Source organism: Magnolia sinica, chromosome 6 (assembly GCF_029962835.1).
Source record: "Magnolia sinica isolate HGM2019 chromosome 6, MsV1, whole genome shotgun sequence".
In the NCBI taxonomy this organism is placed as follows: domain Eukaryota; kingdom Viridiplantae; phylum Streptophyta; class Magnoliopsida; order Magnoliales; family Magnoliaceae; genus Magnolia; species Magnolia sinica.
Genome location: NC_080578.1, coordinates 105,402,809 through 105,426,012, shown reverse-complemented (window position 1 = coordinate 105,426,012; position 23,204 = coordinate 105,402,809). Strand labels below are relative to the sequence as shown.

At 38.3% G+C, this 23,204-nt stretch overlaps 2 protein-coding genes across 2 annotated transcripts in view; one reads left to right on the top strand and one right to left on the bottom strand.

Moving 5' to 3' along the window:
- The window catches only part of LOC131249818 (histidinol dehydrogenase, chloroplastic-like), a 33,994-nt gene extending 11,840 nt beyond the window's left edge, over nucleotides 1-22,154 (bottom strand). Inside the window, exons 1-12 of the mRNA XM_058250574.1 lie at nucleotides 21,664-22,154; nucleotides 16,345-16,466; nucleotides 16,185-16,237; nucleotides 15,992-16,064; nucleotides 13,674-13,775; nucleotides 13,484-13,585; nucleotides 13,303-13,374; nucleotides 13,150-13,212; nucleotides 13,002-13,043; nucleotides 11,174-11,233; nucleotides 10,555-10,665; nucleotides 9,612-9,853 (exon numbers count right to left, since the gene is read on the bottom strand). Coding sequence (XP_058106557.1) covers nucleotides 9,612-9,853; nucleotides 10,555-10,665; nucleotides 11,174-11,233; nucleotides 13,002-13,043; nucleotides 13,150-13,212; nucleotides 13,303-13,374; nucleotides 13,484-13,585; nucleotides 13,674-13,775; nucleotides 15,992-16,064; nucleotides 16,185-16,237; nucleotides 16,345-16,466; nucleotides 21,664-21,787 — 1,166 coding nt within the window. The 5' untranslated portion in view covers nucleotides 21,788-22,154. The remainder of the gene's footprint in view (nucleotides 1-9,611; nucleotides 9,854-10,554; nucleotides 10,666-11,173; nucleotides 11,234-13,001; nucleotides 13,044-13,149; nucleotides 13,213-13,302; nucleotides 13,375-13,483; nucleotides 13,586-13,673; nucleotides 13,776-15,991; nucleotides 16,065-16,184; nucleotides 16,238-16,344; nucleotides 16,467-21,663) is intronic.
- On the top strand, nucleotides 1,360-1,970 carry LOC131249442 (lysophospholipid acyltransferase LPEAT2-like). The gene is made up of 2 exons (XM_058250252.1): nucleotides 1,360-1,590; nucleotides 1,669-1,970. Exons 1-2 carry the CDS (start codon nucleotides 1,375-1,377, stop codon nucleotides 1,828-1,830), a joined length of 378 nt encoding a protein of 125 aa, XP_058106235.1. The 5' UTR covers nucleotides 1,360-1,374; the 3' UTR covers nucleotides 1,831-1,970.
- Nucleotides 22,155-23,204: the final 1,050 nt, after the last annotated feature.

The following is a 23,204-nucleotide window of genomic DNA, read 5'->3' as shown; positions in this document are numbered from 1 at the left end:
ACGTTGGGATGGTGAAATAGCTATTTTAATTGTTGTACAAAGCCTGCAGTTTTTGTTTCCTGCATGGTGTTTCGAGGCCTTCCAACTTCTTCTTATTCTTCTTCTACTTCTTTTTTTTTTTTGCCCATGTTCTTCCTGTTGGTGGGTCTGTTTGGCCTTTTTTCCTATAGTGGAAGCTAAAGGAAGTTCTGCCTTCTTTATGTGGTGCGCCCATTTGGGCTTGTTGTCACGAATCAGGTAGGGCCCCTACATTAGGCTGGTTCACTCACCAAGTGTGCCCGATAAATGGACTCGCATGGTATTTGAACAATCTTTGTCATCTCCACAAAGCTGACTGGAATTGGTGTGCTGGTTTGTCCACAAAGCGAGTGGACCTGGTGTGCTAGCTCAAACATTATGTTTGTTGCAGTGGACTCGGCTGTGTTGTTTTTCTGTTTTTCTGTGTTTTGATGTTGGGTGCATTGTAAGGCGAAAAGGTTGAATGCGTACAAACGAAGGATAACAGTAACCAAAGCAATGAAAAGGAACTCATTTTTGTGCCCTCATATTTATTTTCGTAGCTTTTGGTTAACCGAACTCATTTTCTGGAGAATTTTCTGGAAGTTACTAGTTATTGGTTGACTATATACAATCAGATTGATGATTATGGGCAAGAAGAGAAGTGGAGAATGAAGAAACGGGTCTTTGCTTTCATTGATGTTGAGAAACTTGGATCCATCACATTTAGACAGGTAATCTACTTGATTTTGTGCCATTTGATAAATGTCATGTCTTGTAGAGGTTCCTCAAATGAGTTCTACAAAATCCACTTTTTTGTCTTTTTTATTTTTTGAAACTTTTTAGAATTTGAAAAAAAATTGCTTCATGCAAATGACTACATCCATTTGTAAACTTTTCAAAGAAGCTTGACAGGAACTGCAGGCAACAATCTTTTATTGTGAAAACAATATCAAATCATTTGTGATCAGCATTACTTGTGTGCTTTCGTCAGCTGTTCCTGTGACAACAGGCGTATCACAAATTGCATGGATTGGGAGATCCTAGCCACCAAGATGATGGATCATTTGCACTATTGTAGACCATTTTGCCAACATTCCTCAAAAACCAACTATTACACAGATTGGATGCATCAGCAGGAATTCCCAACCGGGACCCCACCAAATGATCTCTCCAGGTCATTGTGCCGATGTCCAATTTGAGTGCGGTTCACATTCAAGGAAACCTGGTACTCTGCGTGCAGGCTAGGTCTCCCATTTTTCTAGTAAAATGTTCTTGCCAAATCGAGATTCAAGCTCACAGCATGACCCATTGATGAAATTTCGAGATTGTTTCCAATTGATTACCCCACAATTCTTGCTCGAATCAGCCCATATAATGAAGCAGCCATTGTTTCAGGAAGCTTGCACAACAACCATTAATGGTTGTGATGACGAAGGCAAGGGTTACATCACAAACAAACAGGTAATATCTGCTCTGTTGTTTTCCTGTAACAAGCTTTTTGCCTTTTTTGCCCCTTTGTCTCTAATCTTATTGTGTGCACCATTAGGAGGTGCTATCCATTCTGCAATGCTAAGCATGAATGACGATAATGTAAGTATGCGCAGAAGCAACTGCTCTTATATTCCACCATCCCTATTTGGGTTCTGAAACAATTGTTCATGGATGCAGGTATCTGAGCTATTCAACTTGTTTGACAGTGACAATGATGGTGCTGTTAGTTCCGACAATTTCATGGCCTGCCTAAGAAGGAACCCACTGCTTGTTGCGCTCTTTGCTTCTAATTCGATGCATTGTGGCTTGATAGAAGGTGGAAAGCTAGTGATTGCATGATGATTATATGGGCATATTAAAGTCCCTGTGAAATGCTTGATGATTGGCTTCTAATTCAACGCTGTGACTTACAATAGGTGGGAAACTAGAGGTTGTATGATGAACATAGGGGAATATGATTAAATGAAATGAACGATGTTTGGCTTATCTTGAAATGTTTGGCTTATCCTGAAATGAAAGTACTGTAACAAGGCTATTGCTTTTGATCATTTTTATTTTATTTACATAACAAAAAAAAAAAGCTGATTGGAAATTCACGCAAATGACGATTGCTTAGGTGCTGTTATTTTCATGTATTACAACAAATTGGCCAAAAAAGAGAGGGAAATACATCATATACAAATGCTTTCTCTATATTACAGCACACTTGTCTCTAGTTTTGGATTCCGGCTTTGATGAAGAGCTATAGCTGCTCCTTGGCCCTTGCAAGAAACAAACATCTCTTGTAAAAATGGCACATTTGTGGTTACATTCAATATGGGTGAGAGAGGATTCTTGAAGAATAATACACAGTAGCAATATGCTCAAGCTACGTACGGATTATATTTGTACCTAAAAGTACAACGAAATCCGTAGCAATATGCTAAAACCAACGATAGCTACAGATTCTAGAAATAGAGCTACGGCTATTATCCGTAGCTATTGGCAATTTTTCAGAAACAAAAAAATTATAAAAAGTCTCTTACCATTGCTGGTAAATGTCCTGATTGATCAACTCATCTAAACTAATGCAGATAAAGACTTCATGGCTTACAAACGCATAACAGTAAGGATGAACTTGAGAAAAGGAGAAATAATGCACGAAAAGAAGAAAGAAAAAACCACAACAAAAAAGAGGGAGTAGAAAACTTACTGTTTAATTTTATTTTTTAAAACTTTTCCTTCTTTTCTTCTCTGTTTAATCTGCCAAAACAAAGAAGAAGGGATTGAGAAAACGGAAGTAATGAAGATAAAAGTAAACCCAATCAATAGAATAAAGAAAAATACAACAATGAAATTAAAATTCCAAATGAAAGCAGAATTCCAACGAAAAATTCCAAAGAAAACCCAATTCAGCTACAAATCATAGATCGTTGTCATTCCAAAATTACCACTGGATAATAAGTTACAAAAACAATAAGCAGCACAAAAGATTAATTTATCCAGGGGCATCAAACTGATCAGATAATTGGAATAGTCCCACCATAGAGTCAACTACAAGTCAAAATTCTTGTCAATTACAAGAGATGAACTGATAATTTGAAGATATACCTTCCAACAGGTATGTTCTTTGAATTTTTGCAGTTGAGGCCCTAGGAATTTAAAAACCCAAAATGAAAGTTACCATTTCCTAGCATTGGAGAGCCAAATTTAAAGAAAAAAAACAACCAAATGCCATTTCAGAGCCTTCAAGAAAGAAAGGGGGAAAAAATGAAAAAAGAAAAAAGAAAAACCCACGTGGGGCTTTTTTGGAATCTTAAATAGTGTTAAATAGTATGAAATGAGGTCAATTTAAGTTCGAGTCCTATGGGGCTTTTGCCTTTTCTTGTTTTGTGAATCAGGCCACAGGCTGGAATTCTAGACAGAGTTGCAGGCTCAAGATTAGTTACCTTATACCTACAACAAATAAATCTTATTGTTTTCTGGTTTATGGTCCATCCACGTGGTGGCCCGCCAAGTAAACTGCCCTGATCACAATGAAGAAGTGGCATGTGTACGGTAGAGATGTTTTCCACACTTCAGGGACCTCCAATACAGTATAAAAACACCAATAAATAATAATAATAATATAACAATGAAAAATACAACCTCATTTGACAGCCAGAAGCTAGATTCCATCACATTTTCTAACCTGATATGAAAAGATATGAGTGCCAAAAAATCAAGGTTCCAGTTAATCATTTCAAGCATAAAGAAAAACACACACACACACACACACACACACACACACACAAAAGAAATCCATTTTTATAGCAAATAACTATTCTATTTCAATTAAAAACAAAACAATAACAACAATAGTAACAGAACTTAACATCATACCAAGAGGAATTACTAAGATGTTGTTGAAACTCTAGATTCGATCAAAATTTCCAATCTGGCCATTAAGACACTAAACACAATTCAACTATTTGAGAACATAAATATCCATTTCAAAAAAAAAAAAAAAAAAAAAAAACCAACAAAAACAATATGATTATGTTGCTCAAATGCTACTTGCACAATTTTACCAATCCAACACTGAAAATCATAATCTTCACTTAAAAAGTAATCATTCTTTCAGCTGACTGCATATGAATGAAATGCATGCTTGCAAGACGATGATCATACATTAGAATCTCTATGGCAATGCTGTCCAACAAACAACATTGGTGGAATCGATACCCAGGCCCTGTTGAGCAAACCAGAACCTACTCCGAGTGATTTCAAAGGGAATAGATCTTGTTCATCCCATGTGAACAACATTCCAAGGAATATTGACCTCATCTAACCTACCTAAACGATCTGTCCAATTCATGTGGAAATTTGTGAAATGGTCCTGGTCTAGTTTTATGTTTTGATAGCTCTTGTCCAAAGAGGAGTTTCCATTTGCTGCCAGCAAATAGATGGTTGAAAAGAGAGATACAGCAACTGACTCCATTCAATTGAGTAAAGGCCCAAGTTCGGTGACTTCGACATTCCAATCTGCGACATTTTGGTGGCATGTCAATAAACAGTAGGATGAAAAACACCAATGGTCTGGATTAGAGAACCAACGCAAATTGTTGAGATTCAAAAGCCCAATAAATTGTGCAGGGCGTCGGTGTAGGATCATATGATTCCGCTCATGAGAATTTAGACTGAAGAAGCAACTGCAGCAACAGATTGTGTTGCAAATGTGTAGGAGATCCGGGCCATTACCAGGTGGGACTCAATGTGAACATTGCCCAGTGCCAGCAGCCAGGCCCTTCCGATGGGACAATCTGGGACAATTGGTGATTTTTCAACTGACCATTTTCCTCACACAAGTCTGGCCCTTCTGATGAGTGGATTTGATGCAGGACATAAAATTAAATATGGTTAGAAACATCTTCCAATGAATGAAGAAGATGCGGTGCATCCCACATATGAATGGTGCTGGTTAGGAAAAAAACAAAGAAAATACCAAAAAACAGAGGCCAAAAAAAAGAAGAAAATATTTTTAAAAAAACAGAGGCCTTACCTGTAACGCTCAATCTGAGGTCTGCATAACGTGGTGTAGGGAATGAGGGAGAGAGAGGTGGAGGCGGGCATGGCTGGTAGTAGGGATTGAGGGAGAGAGGGAGAGAGACAGGTAGAGGCGAACGTGGCTAGTGTTAGGGATTGAGGGAGAGAGATGCTGCACGGGATGTAGCCGCTTTGGGGATCCGGGGAGAGAGAGAGAGAGAGAGAGAGAGAGAGAGAGAGGGCTGCACGGGTATGGCTTCAGCTGAGTAAAACTTTTTATTTGAAGGGCCGTGTACATCCTCGCCCTCAATGAAACCGGTATGACCGGTTCTACTGCAGTAAACGGATGGCCGTTGGTTTCAAAATGGCTCCATCCGACGGCAAGCAAGCTGACAGCGCTCGACCTTACAGAGTGCTTCTGCAAGGTCGAGCGTATAGTACCTTTTCCCTATATATATATATATATATATATATATATATATATATATATATATATATATATAAGTATTGCTTTAAATTGATTTCAATCGAAGTTTGTGAAAAATCAAGTTTTCAGAATAACTCGATAAGTTGGATAAGTGCGTATGTTGGCCGAATACTCCAGATCGGGAGTTAACTCCATCCGGTGTGGTCATGCGGACTAAGACAGGCATTACAAAGCTTGGGTTATTGAGTACTAGTCAGGTGGTCACTTAGTACTTAAGCACCTGTGAGAAGATTATGGTGATCCAGCTGGTCCCACGCCTCTGATTCTTTTGATCGCGATGTTTGGTTCTTTGATTGTTATTAAGCAAGTTCGATGGACAAATTTATGTACCTATCCCACAATGTGATTGAGTGGGAGATGTTGGACATAGGCCAGTGGGGCCCACTTGTGAGCAATCACTAGTGGGTATGTCCCATGTTTTCTCCAGTCTCTTCCTTTGAATTAAATTTCAAATTCAAATATAAATTTGATTTTTAATTGTAGATAGGGATTTGATCGGATTATTTGGCCTTATCCCAATCCCACCCAAACTCTCCTTCCTCTGTTATAAAAAGGAATGCGCTTCTCTCGTGTAAATGCATTGAGTCATACGATAAATCGAGAGTATACAGAGAGATATTGTGTGCGCTATAGTCTGTCCATTTTAGCTTGTCCTTGGGACGATCTGATCCATAGATCGCAATCCGGGGCCACTATATACCGTAGGATCAGAGGTGTGAATAGTTCCATCTGCTCTAATAGTAGATAGGCGGGCCGTTGAAGGACCGTTCTTCTGCTTTGTGAGGGTTCCAAACTTCGTGTAGACCGTCAGATCTTGAGGGCTCACCTTCCGCGCTTCCCTACACCCATGTATGGCAGAGTGACCTGAGGAGTGAGGACCGCAAATAAGGGTGGTCCTACAGACCATAAAACCAGTGGCCTTGCCAAAATTCCAGACCCCCATTTTCATTGTTGTTGGTGCTTTTGTTAAGTTTTGAATCAAGGGCTAGACTCCTATGTTAGTTTTACACCATTTCAAAAATGGCAGTGACTCTTCAGACATAAATATGTGGCATAGTTGTACAAATATACAGACTATCTGATTCCAAATTGCTGACCCATCCATGGATGGAGGATAACCAAATAATTGCACTATGAAGATAATTTGAATTTGAACCACTCACGATGTTTTACCTTTAACCATCCATTACTAACCATTAATAGTAAGGATTTAGGATTTGCTTGTAAGCAGTGTTTTAAATATCGACGCCATCGGCCGATATATCGATATATCCCACGATATATTTTATATCCAACTTGTGCGATGCAAAACACATAGGTAATGCCAATATCTCCCACATGTTTGATCTGGTGAGCATTTTCAATTTCCGACCCTTTTTTGTTGAAATTATGTTAAATCGGTGTCGAATGGTTACAAATCCATTACTTCTTCATGTTTTGCATGAAAAATCATGGAGTTTTGTAAGTGCCATAGTTTATAGCCCTTTGTGTTGTCAAATTTGTGGTGTCAAAGACACTGTTATGAACCTTGCATCTGTGAAGAACAATGCTCTACTCAAGATCAACTTAGTTTGACAAGCACTGTTCACAAGTCAAGAATCTCATGAAGCTTTCAAGTTCAATCTCAAGATCTCAAAAAGCTCTCAAGATTAAACGACATCAAGACTTCAAGCTCCATTACTTTCAAAGGTCACTCGTCTCTAAAGTTTCAATGTCCTTACTTCACTATTGAGGTATGACTGACCTTAGGTTGACCTTTAGAGTAGGCCGTTTTGGATACATAATTCATATGTTTTATATAAGTGAGTTTGGTCTGTTCTAAGACTAGTCCTGGACTTTGTTCGACTAGTCCTAGCACTGCTTCGACCATTCTAAACATTTCCTGGATCAGTCGTAAGTTTGTTACAAAAATCGAAAATTTTCTGTTCGGCTTCGACTAGTCCTGGGGACTGTTCGACCAGTAGTAGGAACAGTGTCGATTGCATCTTCGACCAGTCGTAGACCTATGACTCAAAGAACAGCGTTGAAATTCGGCCACCTATGACCAGTCAAAGGGATCCTACGACCAGTCGAAAGAGACCTACGACCAGTCGTGAAACTGCCAAATCTTATCGCGCCCGAATTTTCAAATATCTGTTGGTTCTACGACCAGTCGTAGAGGTCCTTAGACCAGTCGAAGACGTGATTCGTTCACCTATAAATAGAGCACGAATCTCAGAATAAATCAAGCAATTCAAGTTAATTTAATTCGGCCTTCTGAGAGATAAGTCGGTGCTCCATTTAAAGCTAAGTGTGCATATTTAATATTCTCTTTCTTTAGCTTTGTTAATTGATTTTGTTTCTTGCATTCCAATCTAATCTGAAAAGAGGAATTGTTGTTTTCCTTTTTCTGGAATCAAAATCAATTAGAGCTAGCCCTTTTGTTTTAATTTAAAATCTATTAAAACCTATGACCATTATAAAGTGAGTATTGGACATTGAACTTTGACATTCAAATCTCTACTCCGACTTGGTTCTTCTGGGCTACTACAACGAAGGAGAAAATCAGGTATTTTACAATTTGTGTAATTTACATTGTTTGGTTTTATTTGAGGTTAAGCCAGAAAAATCTCAAAGTTGTTGGTTATCTGAGGAGAGCCAGAAAACTCAGAAGTGAGGGTTTTTGAATTGTGTAAGCCCTTTGAAAAAGACACAATTGTGAAGGTTTTGGGTGAACCTGTGAAAACCTATTTGATAGTGAACGCTAATATCCCCTGTGTGAGGATATTAGGAGTGGAGTAGCATTCTGTGTGGCTGTTGTTTAACAGTTGGTGAACACACAGGCGAACCACTATAATTCTTTGTGTTGTGGATGAGTGATTTATATTTCCTATCTTTTATCATTCTGAATTGTGGAATGTATGTGTGAATGTGAATGTTGTAATCATTTCATTTCTAGCACAGTGGGAAATGTTGTAATAATTTAGATTTACATTTCAGCATTATATTTTTGCTATCTCTTTATTACGTTGAGCTTCAGTTTCTCTATTTGTTCTAGAAATAAGGTTGTCCTACCATAAACTTTGGTTTTTGGTGTAAGGTTGTCCTTAGAACAATTTTTGTTTCTATTTCTCCATTTTAGGTTGCTTTCCATTCCTATACTGTGATTGGTGTATAGTGCTATCTATTCTTTGGTTCATATTCTGCTGTATTTATTTTTAATTTGGCATAGTCCTATTCACCCCCCCTCTAGGACATATAGCTTGGCCATTTCAAGTTTGAGCTTTGATTTTGGTATCCATTCATTCTTCATGTTCTCCATATTTTTTTTTGAAATTTTCCTTCAATCGGCTGTCAATTGAGACTAAGTTTGAAATATTTAGGAGTATATGATGAAATGATCATCACATACACTATAATTTCGAAATTTGAATGTAGGTGGTCCAATTTGGGAAAAATTAAGAAATTTTGAAATTTCCCCAATTTCTCCCAAATTGCTTGCAATGTTGCACTCCAAACATGAAATCAAGCATGCATGAGGGCTGATCTACTAATTTGTTAAGTCCTTGTTAATTTTTTAAAAATAAAAATCATTTATAAAAAAAAATTCCCTTCAACCAACTGTCAATTGAGACTATTTTTTTTTAGTTTCCCTGAAGTGTCATTGAAAAATTCAACCATTTTCCCAATGTTTTTCAAAAAGTGCGATAAATAACCCAATACAAACAACATATCCTGTGTGATAACCAATACGTATTTGTATCCCAAGGATGTGATACGTAACACGATACTGATATTTCAAACACTACTTATAAGTGTGATTTAAAAGATATGCTCCATACACAATGGGACCCACAATTTGGACAGTCTAGATAGTTGTACATCAATGCCATATGCGAGGATGAGTCACCCCCATTCTTTTGAATGCTGCAAAACTAAAATATGAGTCTAGACCTGGAATCAATTACTAAAGGCACTCTGCCACTAGTTCAAATACAAGAAGGCCTTAGGATTGACAACCTGTCTTAGTTGAATCGGACTGAGCTAAGTTTGATCTGGTTCAACACTGTGAATCAGGATTTAGGGGTGATTCAGTCTATCTAGTCCAAGTCGAGACTCAACCTAGACAGAGCAAGCCTGTCCAAGTCACCAAGTCCTAAAACCACTCCCTACATTTATATAGCAAAAGGATACCAAAAGCCGGTGGAAGTTTAAGCTGACCTCAACCATATCTCGGGCGAACACTGTGAAACTGTGGCTCAATGCTTTTGCAGCGAATTCTCCCCTTGGAAGGCTCTCACACTGCTTACTGATTTCCACCTCGATTGCAGCCACATCAACATCATCCCCCGAGATTACAAGAACAACCTGACTGTCTGGACCATGTTCTGCCTGTAAATCACCACTCATTAAAAGGGCTTTAAATATCAAGCTTTCAAATATGCCTTTTCAAGCAAATGCAACATGAACAAACAAACAATTACTTGGTCTCATTCTCTCAAGGGGTGCACTCCAGTGATTCCAGTACCACCATAAGCTTAAGGTGGCACCAGCAAATGTCAGACCACATGATATATCTATCTCACCATCCAACCCATCTATCAATTCAGTTGTGATATATATATATATATATATATATATATATATATATATATATATATATATATATATATATAACCCAAAACTCTGCCTGATCCAAGGCTAAGGTGGGCCACATCAATGAGAATAAACTGTGAGGGAACACCCTTGAATGTCACAGGAGCTCGCTTGAGTCACAAAACAGCCTGAATTTTGGCCTGATCCTTCATATAGACTGGATAAAGGATCTGAATGGACTTCATTATGCAAACGCAACAACGTAGGTCCTCATGCTAATCAACGGTTGACAACCCCTCTCAATATGTTCCTTGTGCAGTGGCCCATCTGAATTTTGGATTAGGCTTATTTTTAGACTCTGGGGGTTTTCTGGGGTGACGAATCTTATGGACGGGCTGGATTGCATGAATCCATCACTGGCCCCACATCTCTCAAATGGTTGGAGTACATAACTTAGAGAGAGAGAGAGAGAGAGAGAGAGAGAGAGAGAGAGAGACCTGAGAGAGTAAATCTGCAGCTATATGAACAGGGTTGGCATGTTTGTCAGCAATGACCAGAACTTCTGATGGGCCAGCTGGCATGTCAATAGAAACCATGGCCTCACTGTTCTGCAACAAGAAAGAAAACAAGAGAATGCAATGTCAATCAAATGAAGAAAAATGCTTTTGAGTCATCAAAAATTGAAGGTAATGGTGTCCATTAGACTAGCGACGGGAATGAAAGACACCCTTTTTTTAAGGACTGAGAATGAAATGTGTTCTAAGCGAGTTTTTAAATAACCCAAGAACTGTATATTTGCTTTTCATCAATATCGCTCTTAGAAGCTGCGAGTTAGTGACATAATGCCCTTAACACATGAAATGTAGAAGACAAAATTTTGATTGTGGTTTTTCAAAATATCAATGGATTGTGTATTCAACAAGTTGGGGGAAAACCATATGACCAATAAGAATTCTGCACCGATGTATGACTTCATTTTTCCTTTGGCAAAACATTCCACAGGGTCAATTTCGTCAATGATATTAATTGTGAATAGAACCATGTAACCACAAGAGAAATTGGAATCTGCAACTGTAGATATGAATTTATAGTCTATGGAAGGAACAATATGCATACTTGGAGAATCATTTTTGCGGCTGTGACGTATTGATTTCCAGGCCCAAAATTTTTTTCCACCTGCAAATTATCATAGTCGGGAGACATTAGTTCAAATGGATAGTTATAGTTAAAATGGATATTGGGATACATGAGACGTTTAAAATTCCTACATGGTTTCACCTATCAAAGAAGAAGAATATTGCTACATGGTGGCAAGTGCATACGAAACAGAAGATTCACTTCAGAAATGAATCCCTATAGATAAATGCAATGTAATGATTACAGAATGGCGAACAGATGCTGATAATTTACCTAGCATAAACTGAATTTGATTGATAAGATAAATCAGAAGAACAGAATCCAAAAATAACATATAGATGATGTAGATAATAAGAAAAATGATATATATATATATATATAGAAAAAAAAATAAAATGAAAGCAACAGAATGAGGTGGTGTTTGTTAACCACCATTAGCAAAGGGACCCATACATCAATCCCTCGATTGGCTAAACAGCAGAGCATCATTACATCACACTACCATGGAAGAAAAGAACAGTTATGCTTGCTAGAATATTGCAGAATTTTTTTATTCTTCTGGAACATTACTAAGATCCGGCCAGTTTTGAACATCACAACACATGATAGATACAATGCTTTTAAAATTGCTGCATAAAAAAATATATAATACTATTGAAGAGTTGAAAGGAATGCAAGAACAGGATGTGATCACGAATTTAACAGCCCATTGATCTTAATAATCAATACGGAAGATCATGATATTTCCTTTCAGATGCATAATTAATAGTAAAAGCATGACGTAGATTTGGCAAATATGCAACTCAACTTAGTATCAATGGGCCAGGCTGGCCCATTGGTCTTTTCGGCTTGGCGAGATTTGATGTGGGCTTGGGCCAAAATACTAGGCCCAAGGGCCAGACCCGGGCATAAAATTTAAGCATGCCTATTAATCAATCTGGGCATAGGCGGTGTCCAAGAGCATGTCAACCCAGCATGAACCTAACCCAATGATGCAGGACAATTAACCACTTGCTCTAAAAGCTCGAACTGATAGAGCATGGCGGATTAATCCATTTATCTCATAGCCCAGGCCCCACATCGCATGGGTTAGGACCTCGGCCGAACCCCCCTCGTGGGCCCCAAATCACATGAGTGCCGCCTCACACAGGTGGGGCTCGCTTCACACGAGCTGCCCACCCTGAGTATGTCCCTGCATCCCACAGGCTAGCCCACTCGAGCCCAGTGTGAAAATGCCCCTGCATTAATCACCCCCGGTGAGGAATCTCGAACACAAGACCTCCCACTCTGATACCACTTTGATGTGGGACAATTGACCACTTGCTCTAAAAGCTTAAACTGAGAGCATAACAAATTAATCCATTTATCTCATAGCCCAGGCTCCACATCGCATCGGTTAGGACCTCGGTCAAACCCTCCTCGTAGGCCTCAAATCACATGGGTACCGCCTCACACAAGCCACTCACCCCAAGTGTGTCCCCGCATCCCACGGGCTACCCCACTCGAGCCCAGTGTAAAAATGTCTTTACATTACCTAGCCTAGCCAGTTTAAGGTATCAAGGGCTTTTTTTTGTCAATATCATGCATGATATGGGCGGAAGGTGGCTGGTCTCAGACTCAAGCTAGACTTGTGCCCAAGCTGTGCGTAATTGTCACAGGCTACGCTACGGCATGAGTTTACTTTGCAGGCCAGACAGGAACGGACCTCGGCCCAGCCCGAACCCGGCCCATTGACGGTCCTACTTAGCATGTACACAGATGCATAAGAACGAATAATTTATGAATACAAGCAATGGAAAACTAGTACCTTAGGACAAGATGCAGTCCCCCAAGCCATGGCTGAGATGGCCTACAGAGTGGGAGGAAAAAGAAGTTATTACTAAAGGTAGCATTTGGCCACAGAAAAATACAATATTCACTTCAATCCATATTAAAAGATTGCAAAGCTTTCAGACCTGAGCTCCCCCAGCTTTGAGTATATGTGTCACGCCCGCTTTCTTGGCACAATACAGTACCTCCTATGAATGAATAAGGAGGTGTTTTTTTCAGAAGCAGGGCCAATGGCAATGTTCTAATAAGTTATGAGGTCTCTCACAAAACAAAAATACCTTGCAGATACTACCATCACAACTCGAGGGAGTTGCAAGAACAACGGTTTTGCACCCAGCAATCTGTGCAGGCTAGTGCATAGAAGAAACCAAATGTCACCTAAGATCATCAACGGTCATAGAACATTACAGTATGCTGAAACAGCAGGGCTAGAAAGCTAACTAAATAAGACCAACATACCACTGCTAGCATCAAAGCCGTCGAAGGTAAAACTGCCGTCCCTCCCGGAACATAAAGACCCACAGAAGCAATGTACCTTGCTACCCTTTTGCATGTAACAACCTACTCGGATACATAGCAGGCAACCTCATGCTACGCTAGGCTACAAAGATAAGACAACCAAATGAACCATGCCTAACTAATTACTTACTTTGATATTCTCAACAGTTTGCTCGGGAGCCTTTTGTGCAGCATAAAATGCATATATATTGTCGTACACCACATTGAAAGCTTCTCTCACAGCTGAATCAAGCTGCAGTTTGGAAAAAGGAAGAAACGATTGAATATCTTGCACGCAGTAGACAATTCATGAAATTGCACCTGTTTAATCTCATCACAAAAGTAATAGACATATAAATTCAAAAAAAGTTTTACTCGGTGTTGTCAATTATCAAGCATGCAAAGAGAGAAGCTTAAAAGTAATATGAAAATGTGCCATGCCCGTTGTGTTAATACTACGCAAATAATAATACTATTTATTACTAGGGGATTTTTGCAACCCCCCCCCCCCCCCCCGCGGGAGAGAGAGGAGGAGGAGGAAACAGTGTGTGGCTGATCCAAACTATTTCCCAAGGGAGATGAATTCTAAGGGGAGAGAGGCAGAGGGAAAGATGGGGATTACAGGTAAGTATGTGCTACATGCACAACGATAGAGAAGGAAACGTTACGTGAGCCATCCTCATTGTTTCCCTTTCTATGGCCCACTTGAGTCCCTAATCCACCTAATTTTTCTGACGTCCTAAAATGAGCAGACACAGCAAATTTATGTAGTGGATGTCACGCATTCATCAGGGTGGGCACCCATAGAGCCTACATCAGAGTCTTCCTAATTAGATACATAATGCTAGCTAAACGAGGGGAGAGTCAGTGCAGGCAACACACATTAAAAGAAGTGAAAGGAAGCGGGTGGTAAAATCTATGTCGTCCCTTGTGTGGTAAATCTCAACCGTTCTCTGCCAGGCAACTATGTTTTAGGACGAATGTACCCTCTCTTAACCATTGTTGTGAAGACTAATTGCATGCGCAAAAATGTCCAAAGCTATTGGCATTATGTATATTAGAGATAAAGGAAGTTCTTGGGTTACTATTTCTAACAATACCCTCACCATGAAAATTTTAGAACAACCGAATCTATGGAGAGAACTGTTCCTATGGAGGTATTTTGTAATTTTGTTCAAGTGTTGACTCATTCATCTGCACAGAAAAGCATAGGTAGGGAGCAGTACTATGGATATCTTTCTTATCATGCCACACAATCCCCATGGCGCAAGTCTCACAAGCCCCAAAATGGGGTTGATCCACTCATATGATGGGCGACACATGTACATTGAACGGCACTATTGTCATTTTCTAACCACCCATTCATGTCATACACATATGACCCAAATGCTGAGTTATTTGGCCTGATTTTCTAGCTAGATCATGTCCACTGTGGACCCCACATGATCAATGGCCCAAATTTCACGCATATGCCATGTGCCATAGTTGCATGTGTGCATGAGGCACCCCTCCATCTCACTGGCGTCTTTAGGGTCCCATTTACACTCCCCCAAGTGCAGTGCACAAGCCATTCACTAGTTTATTTCAAAGGAGCTTCCTAATCCAGTAGTCTCTAAAGTCTAGAACCTAAAAAAGATATCCAAGAACTGCTGATAGATAATACTAACTACAAAGATGATGAAAATGGGGAAGCTCAATACACACAACAGCTTTAAACAAAGCTATCAGTGTTGAACCTGCCAAAATATCTGCAACATACCAAACCATCATGAAATATGTATTACGGCTTTTAAATAAAGCATTGTAAATAGGACTAACTAGCATACCACTAAAAATGACTTTATGGAGAACTATGGAGAAGGGCTAGACTACTGTACAGTTTTGCACCATAAAAAAATGAAGGTCACTCACTCCCTCATGTAGCAGCGATACAACCACATGGTGCTCTGTTCAGGGAAGTTAGCACACATCCATAGCTAAGGAAGTTAGTTTTTTAAATAAATATGTAGCTGGTATTCTCATGGTGTGTTGTAAAGGCCGTCACATAAAAAGGCAACGGTGGCAAGTGTTACACGTTAAGAGATCGTAACGGCCATGACAGCCGTTATGGAAAAAACGAATTGTAACCACCATTAACGGCCCATTAGGCCCCCTCTAAAGGCCGTAACAACCTCGTAACGGTTTGTTATAGGACAGATATAGGTTTTTCGGATTTTTTTTTTTCAACGTTATGGGGCAGAGAAAGGTTTTTCGAGGGTTTTTCCAATTAAAAAAAAAATTTTAAGGGCTGTAAAGGCCGTTACAGGGGCCATAACAGTGGTTACAACCCATATTGTAAACGTAATGGTGGCGACCATTATGGCCACGATTACCGTTACGGAATACGTTGGGTATTCTATAGAAACAACAGTCACATCAAATGTGAAGCATATATTGCTGTAAAATAAATTACAGTGGAAAGTGGCCCACCTTTGGATCCGGAAGATCGGCAACATTTTCTACTACTTTATCCAGTATAACTTTGTCAAAGCGTGCAGTATAACTACATAAAACAACATAGATCTTAAATTATAATCAATGACCATAATGATACAAGAAGGAACAATGACCCTGAAAGCATTGAAATATGCATAATATAAGGAAATATCAAAGAAGCGCCAACTCTATAACCGCAGCATCGCCTCTACTGTGGACATCATCAACAATCGGATTTACCTGATAAAAAATACGTGCAACAATCCATCAAGACCTTATCAACTCTAACGGGACTATAAAGGGACAAACTGCATGCATTCTAAAGTAAAGGGGAAAAAAATACTCACAACACTGAAAATTGAAGAGAAATCAATACGAGGACGAGCCCTGAGGCCATCAACCTCGACCAGACTGAGCTCTGATAGTCTATAAGACTTCATTGAACACCGGATAGGGTTACCCTCTGATCCTGTAACAATTGCCAATGGAAGGGAAAAGATCACAAAAAGAAAGATTTTCTTTTTCTTTTTCCTCTTTCTTTTTTATTTTTCTTGAGGTCATTGCCTTGCAGGAGGGGCCCACCTTTTTTTGTGATACAATCTGTCAATCACGCAAACCACTCCATGGTGGTCCGCGTTGTAAAATCTCCCCCACCAGATGATCCTTACTGTCTGATAGGTTGTCATTTTAACATTAACTCTAGACAATTATTTTATCCTTTTTAACTGTCCCTTTGCAAGCCACTTAACAAAGTACAGATCCTCCATTAACTGGCCCATGGGAAAGAATGTGGGACATGGTTATCTATCGATTGGGTCCACCAGAAGAACAATCCAGATAATCTAAAGTTCAGACTCACAAGTATGGCTACTAAGATTAGAGTATGCATTTTCTCTTCCTTTTCAAAAAATAATCAGATTCATTTGATCCAATGGTTCAACCAATGAATAGGTTGCCTCAATGTAGAAGACCGGTTCCTTGGGGCCTGTTTGGTTTTCCAATTACAACAGTGAATAGTTGTAAATGAGTAATCATTATTTACTCATGTAATTGTGTGGTTACATCACTTACATTTGACTGCAACGATAATTGCGCTGCATCGTTTGTTTCACCCACAAATCACTGTAGCAATGGTAGCTTTACAATGAGAAAAAGTAATAATTACAATTTACTTTATCTACTTCCTTTACAAGTGTATTTGACTCTCAATTTACAATCCATAATTCATGTTTAAACAAACACCTGGAAATATAATGATGGCTCATTTACTTTGCATTTCATAGGACATTGGAAAACCAAACAGGCCCTAAGGTACTAGTTCTAATGAATATTTTGATTCAAGAACTGACTGTTCTACACTGAATAGGCAGATTCAATTTCAACCAGCCAAATTTGCTAATGTTGGCCCCCTTCTTTTCCTCTTTTTTTTTTCTTATTACTTATTTAGTTATTTATTTTTGTTGAGAGGCAACTTGTTGATGTTGATCTTCCCTGTTAAAAATAGCTTTTCTTTTCTTTCATTTTCAAAGCTTCACACCCCCCTCCAAAAATAGAACAAGTTTTTGTTTTCCAGAAAGTTTATTATTCATAATCATAGGAACTATTTCACGCAATTGTAACAAAAATAAATAAATAAAAACAATAGTTCTGCCCTTCTAAGTAATGTTCTTAATAAATAAATCAATTTAACCCTCAATCATGGTTTTTTTTTCTCATAAACAATAGTTCTGCCCTTCTGGGTAATTCTTGATTCTTCATGTTTTGCATGAAAAAGCAAGGATTTGAACCTTGGATTTCAAAAATTGATGGTAGGTGGTCCAATTTGGGAGAAATTGGGAAAAAATCAAAATTTCTCCAAATTAGTTGCAATCTTACACTCCAAACACGAAATCAAACATGTATGAAGACTGATATATTGATCCATGAAGTTTTTGTGATTTTTCGAAAAAAAAATTAATTAAAATATAATGTTTTTTTTTCGAAATTTCATTTCTAGCAGCAATCAATTGAGTCTAATATCGCAGTATTTAAGAGTGTTTGATGAAATCATCATCACATACACTCTAATTTTGAAATTTGAGGGTAGGTGGTCCAATTTGGGGGAAAGTGGGAAAAATTCGAATTTTCCCCAAATTCTCCAAATTAGTTGCAATCTTAATTTGGAAAAATTCGAAATTTATCCAAATTAGTTGCAATCTTACTCTCCAAACACGAAATCAAACATGTATGAAGACTGATCTATTGATCCATGAAGTTTTGTGATTTTTCGAAAAAAAGAAGTTAAATTAAAATATAATGTTTTTTTGAAATTTCATTTCTAGCAGGGATCAATTGAGTCTAATATCGCAGTATTTAAGAGTGTTTGATGAAATCATCATCACATACACTCTAATTTCGAAATTTGAGGGTAGGTGGTCCAATTTGGGGGAAATTTGGGAAATTTTCAAATTCTTCCCAATTTCTCCCAAATTGGTTGCAATCTTACACTCCAAACACGAAATCAAACATGTATGATGCTTGATCTATTGATTCATGTATTTTTTCTGATTTTTCGAAAAAGAAAAATTATTTTATAATTGTTATGAATTCACTTTGAATATAGTTGCATCAGTTCAGTGAGACAGCACATAGCTTAGAACACTAAACAAAGGAAACATATTGTGTGCACTTTTTTGTGATGTTATGATTTAAAAGTGTGTATTAAGGTCTTTTTTAACAATACCTGAAGTTTCATTGAAAAATTCGACCAATTTCCTAATGATTCCCCATGTTTCCCAAAATGTGCGATATATTACCTAATACAAATGATATGTCCGGTTCAATAACCAATACGTATCTATATCCCACGGGTGCGATACCGAAATAGTAAGCATTGATTATGGTTACTAACAAGTCGATCTATCATGTTATAACACCAGTAATTTTCTTCTTTTTTTTCTTTTACAAATATCCAAGAGTTATTGATAGAAGTGGGTAGGGGCACTGTCCATCAAGGTAATAAACAAGTATCACCAACATACAATGATCTTCTCACTGCACTTTCTTTGGTTGAAACATTGGCCTGGGAGTTAGCCTCTCTAAGAACTAAGCTAAAAGATATTAAGAAGGGCCAATCACACCCCCGATTTCATTACACAAAAGCAATGCTTCCAAGGAGCCTTTGGATTTCCCTTCAATAACCAAAAGTCTATAGAGCCAAGAGTGACTTTAGTCATATACAACCCAGACTTCCTCACTTCAAATTTTGTCTGATTACAGTCTCCAATCCCAGTAAAACCTCAATAGGCAAAGATCCCACATTAAATTATGTGATGAATGATCCCCTCTACACTAGATCTCCAAGGATTCCCCAGCAACAAGGCTATCAACAAGTACCCAAATCCATGGACACCCGAGGTTGCTGGCCTAATTTAAATAGGCAGGTCCACCAACTTGGTCAGTTGGTCCTAATTAAAAATCGAGTTGGGTTCAGACCTAAGCCCACATACATGTCCAAGAGACCCATGTACATGCCACCCATGTATCGACATGGCACATGTGTTTGTGTGTGTGCAATTAATTTGTTCATCCAATGGGTCCAACCCTCTAAGTGCTCTTATTCAAATTGGCTATAACCCAGAGCAAAGGTCTGAAGACCCAATGGGTAACTGAACCCAGTCAAATCTGGATCCAGGACCTCAATATGGTTCTAAGACCCCTTAAGTAGGCCAAGGTATACGTAGTCAGGAACATCGAGATCCAATTTGAGCCCGGCCCATGAATAACCCAACCATATGAGCATCGTCCACATTTGAGTTGCCAGTAATCCCATAAATTCAAAAGGTACATAAGGTGGCATTTTTGTTAGTTTCCTAGTAATCATATCATCAGCTCGATAGAACATACATTTCTCCCAAAAATTTTGTAGCATTACCCAATAAGTTTAAACTTAAAATAAAAAATAAATAAATAAATAAAAATAAGAAGAAAAAATTTTCAATAAGTTTAATTCCACAATAGTTAGTGCAGCTACGTATGTCTCCTTCGTCCTTGTAAATAGGTACCACAGTACATTTCCTCAAGTCTTCTAACATTTTTTTCAATATTACAGTCTTGTTGAACAACTTTCTCATACAAAATTGACCGCCATCTCCAGCAGTGGGAGCAAGGTCTTCCGTAACAGTAACAGTGACCATGACGGCCACCACCGTTACCTTTGCGATACATGGTGTAACAGTCGTTACGGAGGCCATAACGCTATTAGCCTATTACAGTCTCTTTTTTAATCTTTAAAAAATCTAAAAAACCTATATTGGCCCTATAATGGACCATTACATGCTTTATGGGGGCCGTAACAGGCTTTACAGGGTTTTTTTACGGCCATTACAGCTTTTACGACCCCATAACATATAACGGTTGCCGCTATTACCTTTACATAAAGGCCTTTACGGCCCCACAATGGCCTTTACGGCAAACCATGGGTGGGAGTTTTGCACTCTCATTGCCAATCTCAAGCCCGGATGGAGGAGAGTTGCATCGGGTTGGTGAGCAGAGTCAAACTTTGGCCACAACTTTTTGAATCGTTTGAAATGACATGCAGAGTCTAAATTATAGATGGGAGCTATTTCATACTATGGCATATTACAATAGTTCATAAGCTTATAGCTAACGCTTTTTCGAAAATATGTTTGGTGTGACGGACTTTCCCTTGCCTATGGGGCTGCTTGCATTATGCAACCGTTCATGTCGCATGCATCTAACCTAATTTAAAACATCCAAATCATGGGATCTGATCGAGATAGGAAATCATCCCAAAAATAAATTTGATTGAAAGATCCTAACCTCTAACTTGTGGACATTTCATTTATTAAATCTGGACCGTTGAGTTGTTTCATTTTAACCACTAATGATATCCACCAACAGAGCTGAAATTTGGACTGTTTGATTTGAGCGGTTACATGTATACCTAGCAAATACATAAAGAGGTTTGCTCGAATGCATCTCAACATATAACAATGGGAAACATCGGGACGTGGGTGGAGGTTGTAAGAAAAGATTTGATGACCTATGGTCTAACTGAAGTTATGGCCCTTGATAGAGTGGAATGGCAAGAAAGTAGTCATGTAGCCAAGCCCAATTAGCTGGGATAAGGCTTAGATGATGATGATGACGACAAATGAGGACTCTAGCTGTTGGATTTGGGCCTTTTAGAATGACACAAACCATTTATTTGATAGGGCTCCCTTTGGATGGGGAATGCCCAAAAAAAAAAAAAATCTCAGATGGAATATTTCAACCCATTGACTATGAAAGAATATGATGATCATTAATGTTCAAAGCATGAGAGCTAAATTATAAGGGTTGAAATAATCTAATTGAGAGCTTTTATTTGTTGACTTTCCACCATACAAAGTAAGACCCATCATATAAATGGATCATTGGAAAATGACCCAGATTCAACGACTAAAGTCCTGACGTCTGTATTGCAATACATCTAGATGTATTCGACCAAACCTCATACATAAAAATCCCTTAAAATAATGAATGAGCATTATATCAGCCACAGCAGCTCAAAAAAAATTCAGATCCTGGTCGTTATGAAACGTGCTATCTGTATTTCAATATCTTGCACTCCACTGAGGATTTTGACCAAAACAAACCATGAAAGGAAAGAAGAAAGAATATACCCGAAGATAAATGATATAACCTGCGGCTGACACTTTTTGGGGTACCAACTATTTGGAAATGTCGGATTGCATATGTGTCAGGAATGTGAGTCTTCCTAGCAAACGACACGAATGGAACGTCCATCCAACGCTCTTAAATCCTGCATCTCCGATCCAATAAATACATAAAACAAAACATAAGTACATAAGCAGAAAGCAAATAAAAGAGAAAGAGAACAAAAATCTAAGCCAATCTTGATTAAGTCGCACACCCATTTTCTCCGTTTTGGGAATTCAAGTAGTACAAAAGCATACCGATTCAATGCCCAAAAAGAAGATTGTATGTAAATATCTGCTTAGGTTTTCAGTTTGTAGAAGCAAGGCAAGTGGTTCCATTATCCAAAATCGGCCCCTTCAAAACCTTGACTGGAAGATCCAACCCATCCATCCAATCTTCAGCATTTTTTTTCGATTGAATCATTAGAAGCTCTAAATACAAAAATATTCTTGAAGAAGATTTTCCAGATAAGGCACAAATAACCTTGGCACTAGTCCCTGAAAACTCTTCCATAACCAGATTCTGAAGGACTTACAGAGTCATTGGCATTTATCTTAATCCGGCCAAATGGAGGTTTGGCCCATGATGGATGTTAGAGAATAAATGCGTCAGTTCATTTGTGTAATGGGCCTCTCATTGTGGACCCAAGCCCAATCCAGTTATCTAATTTTTTATTTAATAAAAGAGAGGGAGAGGATGTGAACCCAAACTCTCACGTCCGTCTCCTCTCCTCCATCTCTCTCATGCACTCTCTCCTCCTCTTATCCTTCTTTCTCCTCTCCTCTCATTGTCACCTGCTACACCATCATGCGTCCGGACTAACCAATCACTACCCATTGTTTTAAATATCGACGATATCGGCCGATATATCCCACGATATATCTTGTATCCCACCAATGCGATACGAAATGCACAAGTAGTGCAATATATCTCACATATTATCTAGTGAGCATTTTCGAATTTCGATGCTCTTATTTTATGTAATTCATGTTAAATTAGTGTCAAATTGTTAAAAATTCATGATTTTTCATGCTCTGCATGAAAAATCATGGATTGGGAGCTTTGATTTTGAGATTTGGAGGAGATGGGCTGAGTTGTGAAATTTTGAAAAAAAAATTTTATATATATATATATATAAAAAAAAATCAAAATTTTCCAATTTCTAGTAAATCGTCTACAATCTGTGTTCAAACATCACATTAAAAATGTTTGTAACCTAATCTAGTGATTCTTCTTTTGCTTTTGAATGTATTGCTTGTGTTTTCACACGTCTTCTTAGATTTATAAATTATATGAATAGATATTGAATATACTTGCATCAATTCAATTAGACAACGCATAGATTAGGACCCCATACAAAGAAAACCTATTATGTGTACTTGTTTTTTGTGATGTTTTGATTTATAAGTGTATATTGATGTCTTTTTTAACAATCACCGAGGTTTCATTGAAAAATTCAACCAATTTCCCAATGTTTCCCCATGTTTCCAACAACAAAGATACA

Bases quoted from the DNA above. Each gene is read 5' to 3' on its own strand.
- LOC131249442 (XM_058250252.1), top strand. From the start codon at position 1,375: ATGAAGCAGCCATTGTTTCAGGAAGCTTGCACAACAACCATTAATGGT. The intron at 1,591-1,668 runs GTAAGTATGCGC...TCATGGATGCAG, and splicing joins TAAGCATGAATGACGATAAT to GTATCTGAGCTATTCAACTT.